The sequence below is a fragment of the Dendrobium catenatum genome, unplaced genomic scaffold (genome assembly GCF_001605985.2).
Source record: "Dendrobium catenatum unplaced genomic scaffold, ASM160598v2 fragScaff_scaffold_54, whole genome shotgun sequence".
Classification (NCBI taxonomy): Eukaryota; Viridiplantae; Streptophyta; class Magnoliopsida; order Asparagales; family Orchidaceae; genus Dendrobium; species Dendrobium catenatum.
Window position 1 is genome coordinate 1,306,500 of NW_021318516.1, and position 7,196 is coordinate 1,313,695.

Consider the following 7,196-nt stretch of genomic DNA (forward strand, 5'->3'; position numbering starts at 1 on the left):
GCGCGCATGGGGTGCGCGTACAGCGCGCCCTACTTTTTTTTTGTGAAAACTTAGACGTCGCTACAATAATGTGGCTACAGTACCGCCACTTAGTTTTAGAAAATTTTTTATTTTTTATTAAATTTTTATATTATTTTATCAAATTTTGCCTTTTAAATTATAAAAAATTCTAGAAAAATATGGAATAAGTCTTCACATACCCCCACTCTTATACCTATAAATACCCCCCTTGGGGTGGAGAAAGAGCACAACTTTTCTCTCTAAAATTTTCTCTTCTCTTTTTCTCTTTCATCTCTTCTTACATTAGAGGCATTTCAATGTCTTGGATAGGGGGCATCTTCTATCAAGTTTCAATGCCCCTCTTTGTGTAGAAAGAACAGATATTGCTTTTTCTTCTCCTTCTTTCTCAAACTTTTTCTCACATTAGAAGTATTCCACTATATTGGATAGGCGCAACCTTATCAAGCTCCAGTGCCCCTCTTTGTGCAGAAGTCTTGATGGATGATCATTCTCCCCTCAAACTACCTATGACCAAAGGAGATCATCCATTATGTGCACAAAATGACGGCCCAAGAAGATCTTACAAAATAGCCAGGGCTCATGATGTGGTGTCCATGATTGTTGACGATTCTTTAATCATATTCTAGAAGAAGTTTCATTTTCCTAATGATCTTGTTGTAAATGCTCCTAAAAAATCTGATTGATCTTTGTAACATCAATCTATCGGGCATCGAAGAGCTTATAAATTGGTCAGTAGTTTTTTACTTTTTTACAGATGCTGCAACGAATGGATATTGAAGTTGAGCTAACTCAAATTTTGAATGATTGGAATAATGAATTTGTAAAAATCAAATATCTTCAAGGAGAATATAAACAAAAATATGAATGGAAGGCTAAGGAGATGAGAGTAGCGGAAGATCAATTAGCTGAATGTAGAACTAAATTGGCTACCATGGTAACTTCCCTTTCTTTGCAAAATCAACAGATATATCGAATTCACAATGAATTATTAGATGCACAAACAATGATTAATCAACATGTGAACGACCAACAAAATTTTCAAACGAAGATAATAGCTCTTGAAGATGAAAATAAGATGTTTCAAAGTCTTCTATATGAGAAATAAACTACTTTGTTAAAGGTCAAGTCTAGATCGGAACTACTATCTCCGAAATCATAGAAGATTTTAAAAAATCTTTAGCCTTCAAGAATATAATTCAATATCATGTTCAACAAGCTCGTGATCTTATATATGTCATAGAGGTGAAGACTTTGGAACAACAAAATATTAAAGAGGGCTTTGTCCGAAGCTTCTTAAAGAGAATTCAATTGGTGCAATGCAAGACTAGAGCAAATATATAAGGTATTTCTCCTAGCCAAGCATCTTAGGATATTCAGCCAAATATAGAAGATGATGCTAAGAGTGCTTTAAACAATGACGACACCATTGATGTTATATGATACATTATATTATATGGTTTATAGAGTTTATATTCTCCTCTTTTGTAAGCATGTTATAAAGTTTCTTTTTTTGCTTTTACCTACCTAGAATTTGTGGCAATTTTTTTAACTTTAACGTGTAAAATTATGATTGAGTTTATTAGACATTTTTAAGGTTGTTTATCAAAATATGATATTAACTTGTATAGAAGAGGACGATTTAATCCCCCCTTGGGATTTTGTTTAAAAATTTTTTAGATCTTTCTGAGGTTGATTATCAAGATATGATGTTAACCTGTATAAAAAAGGTCGATTTAATCCCCCTGGGGATTTTGTTTGAAATTTTTTTAGATCTTTTTGAGGTTGTTTATCAAGATATGATGTTAACCTATATAAAAGTGATCGATTTAATCCCCTTTGGAATAGAATTTAATTAAAATGAAGTAAATAACTCATACATTAAAAATAAAAAACTTGCATATCTTTGAGCACATAAAAATTTAATCAATGACTACATCATTGATAATACTTTTAAAGGTTTTCGGCATTCCACGTTCGTGGTAGCATCTTTCCTTCACTCTTTAAGTTTGAAATTTCAGGTTTCACCATTATCACCACCACATATGATCCTTCCCAAAGAGGTGAAAGTTTATTTCGTTGAGGTCTCTTTCCTGCAGCTTCTATACTTTGTAAGACTAGATCTCCAATAAAGATAGGTTGGGGTTTTACTCTATTAAAATTACGAGCTACTCATTGATGATATGCGACACTTCTTAATAAAGCCACATAACATGTTTCCGGGAGAAGGTCGAGATGATAACGCAACTTGTTTTTATTCTTAGCTGCATCAAAGGATTGGACCTTAGGACTTGGAACACCTTTTAGGTTTCACCATTTTCACCACCACATATGTCCTTCTCAAAGAGGTGAAAGTTTATTTCATTGAGGCCCCTTTCCTGTAGCTTCTACACTTAGAAAGACTAGGTTTCCAATATAGATAGGACGGGATTTTACTCTTCTATTAAAATTACGAGCTACTCGATGATAAGCGACACTTTTCAATGAAACCACATCACATGTTTTCGGGAGAAGTTCGAGATGATAATTCAACTTGTTTTTATATTTAGCAGCATCAAAGGAATAATTGCTTCTATATCAAAACAAAGATTGTAAGGTGTTTCTATTGTTGGGGTTCTAGATGTTGTACGAAAAGCCCATAACACATTAGGAAGCTCATCCACGTGCCATATTTGATGATCATTTTGTCATCCAATTAATGCATCGAACATTTCAAGTATACCTCGGAACCTTGATTTTGGCTTATTTAGGCTCGAATTTGACCGATTTTAGTGTCGTTGGGTTAGTCTCTTCGAGATATTCAATTCGATTATAATTTTGTTGAAATAAGAGTTTGGATGATTCCAATTTTAATTTAGAAAGTTTCTAACTTAGATATGCCTAGAGATTCATGTCTGATCAAGGCAATTTTCAGTGATGTATAAAGAGGTTTAAATGGTTAGAAGGTTCTAGGGCCTATTTGGAGGTTTCTTAATGATCTATTAATCGATAAAATGGTACATTACTTGTTTCTCATTTTAGATCTTCCCCTCTCAAATTCATCTTATTCTTGTTGTGTACAAAAAGTTTCCTCAGTATTTTCATTAAGAACACCGACAAATTCTTGTATTTCTGCCTTTGGGGTACTACAATCAGCAGTTTCAAACATCCTATCTGCTTTGGAAAGCCTCCTCTCTATTAGACAGCAGTTAATCTTCCTTTGTCTTGCTTTTTTTCTTCCTAAAAGTTCTATAGCAAGTGATTTTCTTTTACAAGATTAGCAAGTCTTGATATTGTAGATATAATACCGATTAAAGAGTCGCACATGCTATGATATACTGGGTACAGTACCAAGATCGAGATTTTGCTGAAGGGTGGCATTGAGGAGAAAGATGGTGGGAGGGTTTTGAGAGAATTTCTCAGTCTTTATTGCTGAATTGAGCTTTTAAATAGTCAAATTACAACATGGGTTGATCTAATTCATTACAAAACCAACTAAACAAAAATTTAAAAAAAAAAGTATAATAACAACCAAGATAAGTTCAAACTAAAGGATAATTCCTACAAGCACTACCCTAATTTAAATTTACATTCAAAATTCATCTTTAGTCTGCCATAATTTGAATTTTGATCAAATGATACAGCTTCAAGAGCCATAATTCCCCTTATAGGATGTTTGGTTAAAAATCTAATCATGATTAAGAACTCCTAACGACATTCACTTCAATCTCAATGGTTTAATATGAGAATCAACACCATTTGCAGTTTTTTTGATGAATTTCGCGTTTAAAATTTCAATAAAATGATATTTTGACCCATTCACAATCTGATGCCCAAATTATGAGAAAACCTTTTTCATATACTTCTTTGAAGTAGATGGGTGTGTTGACTATCTCCTTTATGGTCTAACCCCTATATCAACTATATGCAGCAATAGTACATCATACCAACTGCAATCTAAGAAATTATCAAACTTGATAAAAATCAAGAAGCACTCAAATACAGATAAAGAAGTCATATTTACAAAAGCAACATGAAAAGGCTTAAGTTTTAGTTCAGACTTTTAGATAAGCAATAAGTAGTGTGCCCTTAGAAATCATATTCATAATTCCATCACTGCAAATTAAGCTAACATCTCTTATTATTGACTGTCACACAAGTTTGGAAAATACTAATCCTATTCCAATTTTAATTGAAGTGGGAGTGGACAAATAGAATGCATGACACAAACATGTAAAGTTATAATCTTCTAGCTCTGACTCATCTCCATATATTATTGGATAATTATCCACTACATCTTCATATTATTCATCCTCTGGATCAATAACATCATTGGGATCTTCTTCGAATGCCGATATTATATCTGAGATATTGATTTGCAAAATAACCCTTTTTTAGCATTTACAACATTTGTTATTATTTGGGGTTGTAGTAGTAGGAACTTATTTTCCAGTGATACATGGACCGTAAGATGGCCAAAGGATTGGCATGGGCTAAGTCCATACAGGAGGGGTAGGTGGTACATTTTGATCTCTATAGCTCCATGATAAGTTTCTTCTAAGGTTACAGAATAGTAGAGGTCCACTTCGCTGCATTTCAAATGGAAAACCATTGACATATTTAATCATTAGGCTCATGGGATCCTCCAAGTGACCAAATCCTCAAAATGGTTCATGTATGACAATCAAATGTTATTCTAGTAGTTTTCTACGGTAAAAAGAAGGTAAATATTTTTCCCTTTGCCAGTGCTTCATTTCAGATCAAGTAGTAATTTGGTTGGTAGCCTAAGTGATCAAAAACACATGAGATACTGTTACGCCGGCCCAGGAGGGGCCGGCTGGACCGGTCCAACCCGGACCGGTCCGGGTCTTCTCGCGACGGAACCGCAGCCAACAGGCGGAACCGAGCGGAGGGAGCAAAGTCGACGGGGGCCAGGGAAGAATTTTGGGAGGGAAATTTTGAATGCGAGGGGCTGTTTAGACATTTTGTAAACCTCCTTTATGGTTAATTAGGAGGTGAGGAGGAAAAGGGGGGATTATCTTGCATTTGAATTTTGTTGGGAGATCTAGGGTTTGTGTTCTTGGGCTCTAGGCTACGGCTAGAGATTTGGAGAGTCATTCCTTCCTCTCGGATTGAAGGAAATTGTATCTTTGTTTGTGTTCTTGAATCTACTAGTGAAATATATTGTTTTTCTCCATTTTCCTTGAGTTTTCTCCACTAAAACTGCTGCGATTTGCTGTTTTTCTGCTGAAAACAGCAGTTTTCTCTTGTTTTTGTATTGATTTTGGTTAGGTTTACTTGCGAACCCAAGTATTTCCTATCAGATACCTTGGCAAAATCATTTGGCCAGTCCAGATAACTTCATATTCATGAAGCGTATATCAACTAATGTTCAAATAATTCATTTCATTCAAAAAATATATTAATGCAAAGAACCAATCCATTAAGGCATTTAGGTCATGCTTAACATCTATGTGGGAGCACCTATCTTAGTCCTAGAAACATCACTATGATCATCCTCATGAAGATATTCACTATGAGATTTATTACATCATCATAATTAATGAGAAGGTGAGCACCGCAATCTTTCAACAATAAGATAACAAGGGTTTATATTTTAAGCTGAGGATAGTCGACCAACACATAGGGAGGATATTCAACCAACACGTAGGAAGAAATCTGCTAAGTGTAGACGTAAAAATAGCAGTAATAACAGTGTTTCAACGGCAACATAGCAAGGTGTTCACAGTGAGGAATTTCAATTAACAAGTATGACATTTAGCATAAAACTTGTTGAATAATCATGACATGAATACTTTAATATATTGTTGTTGTTTTTTATGTATGAAATAGCAAATTTACACTCTATCTATTTGTGGGGTAGCTATCTTTGCAAAATAATTTCAGCAAGGAAGGAGAGGTGATGTGATGCATGGATGGAGTTACACAAGAATTAAAAGAGAATCAAATTCTAGCTCAACGAATTATATATTCATGTATCAAAGTTAAGTCGATTACAAGAAATTTGCGATGTTCAACTTGCTAGGCAAAGAAACTACAACAAGATAGCCAAACCATTTAAGCAAACGCAAAGGAAAACATAAAGCAAAGGCTAGTAAATAAAAATCCCACAATTAATACGGAGTTGTTCACACCTTGAGTCCTTTAACTCTCTTTCCTACGGAGACTAGGTTGAACGGCGGAAGATTGTCCAGACTAGCATCGAGGTTGCCACTAAGATGGAGGTACCAAGGAACGTCGCCGTGGGGAAGGATCTCGGAGGCGGAGGGGGCACGGTAGATCGACCTTTGATAATCCACGTGTAGACGGAGAAGTGTTCGTCGATGGAATCTACTAGCGTCGGCAAGATCCGGTCCAAGTATTCTTCGACGGTGTCGTCGAAGTCAAAACCGACGTCGAAGAACTGTGATCGGAGGATGTTGACCATTCCGTTGTTGTCGTACTCAGCAAGTGGATCCGGATGGTCGCCGCAAGAAAGGTCTCCCAAGGAGGGAGGGTGGGGCGGCGGCTTGGAGAGGGGAGAAGGGAGCCGGCGGTAGAACAAGGGGAGGGGCGGGCTGGTTGAGAACAAACTGAAATTTAATTTCAGTTTTGTGAAATTAGGAGGGAAGGATTAGGGATTTTGAAATTCCAATTAATGTAATCAATGCATTAATTGAAAATTTCAATTAGGGAGAGGTTATGGGAGAGCCGGCGGTAGGAAGAGGGGATTAGGGGAAGTAAAACTGAAATTATTTCAGTTTTAAGAGGAGTGGAGGGAAAAATTCAATCCTAATTTGAATTTCAAATAGGATTTGGGGGGTTTAATTGAGCCATTAATGGGATTTCCCATAGGGGGCCGGCGGCATGGTTAGAGAGGGAGGGGATTGGGGGAGAGAGGAAGGGGGTTTCCAAGTGGGATTTGATGACTAGGAAAATCTGAAAATAAATCCACTCTCATGCAAATTTTATTTTGGATTGATTTCAAAAACTTTCCAAAAATAGAATTTCCCAATTTGGAAAGTAGTGAAATTTGAAAATCAAATTTCAATGAGGAGTTGGGGGGAAGAGAAGGGGAGAAGTGGTGGAGAGGGAGGATGGCCGGCGGCAAGGTGGTCGGCCGGCGGGCCTAGGGTGGCCGGCGGTTGGGCTCCAAGGAGGAAACTTGCTCAAGAAAATTCGGCTCCTTCCCACGGTTG

At 36.4% G+C, this 7,196-nt stretch overlaps 1 protein-coding gene across 1 annotated transcript in view; it reads right to left on the reverse strand.

Moving 5' to 3' along the window:
* Positions 1-6,184: 6,184 nt before the first annotated feature.
* The window catches only part of LOC110108656, a 3,298-nt gene continuing 2,286 nt past the window's right edge, over positions 6,185-7,196 (reverse strand). Inside the window, exon 2 of the mRNA XM_028694962.1 lies at positions 6,185-6,575. Coding sequence (XP_028550795.1) covers positions 6,185-6,575 — 391 coding nt within the window. The remainder of the gene's footprint in view (positions 6,576-7,196) is intronic.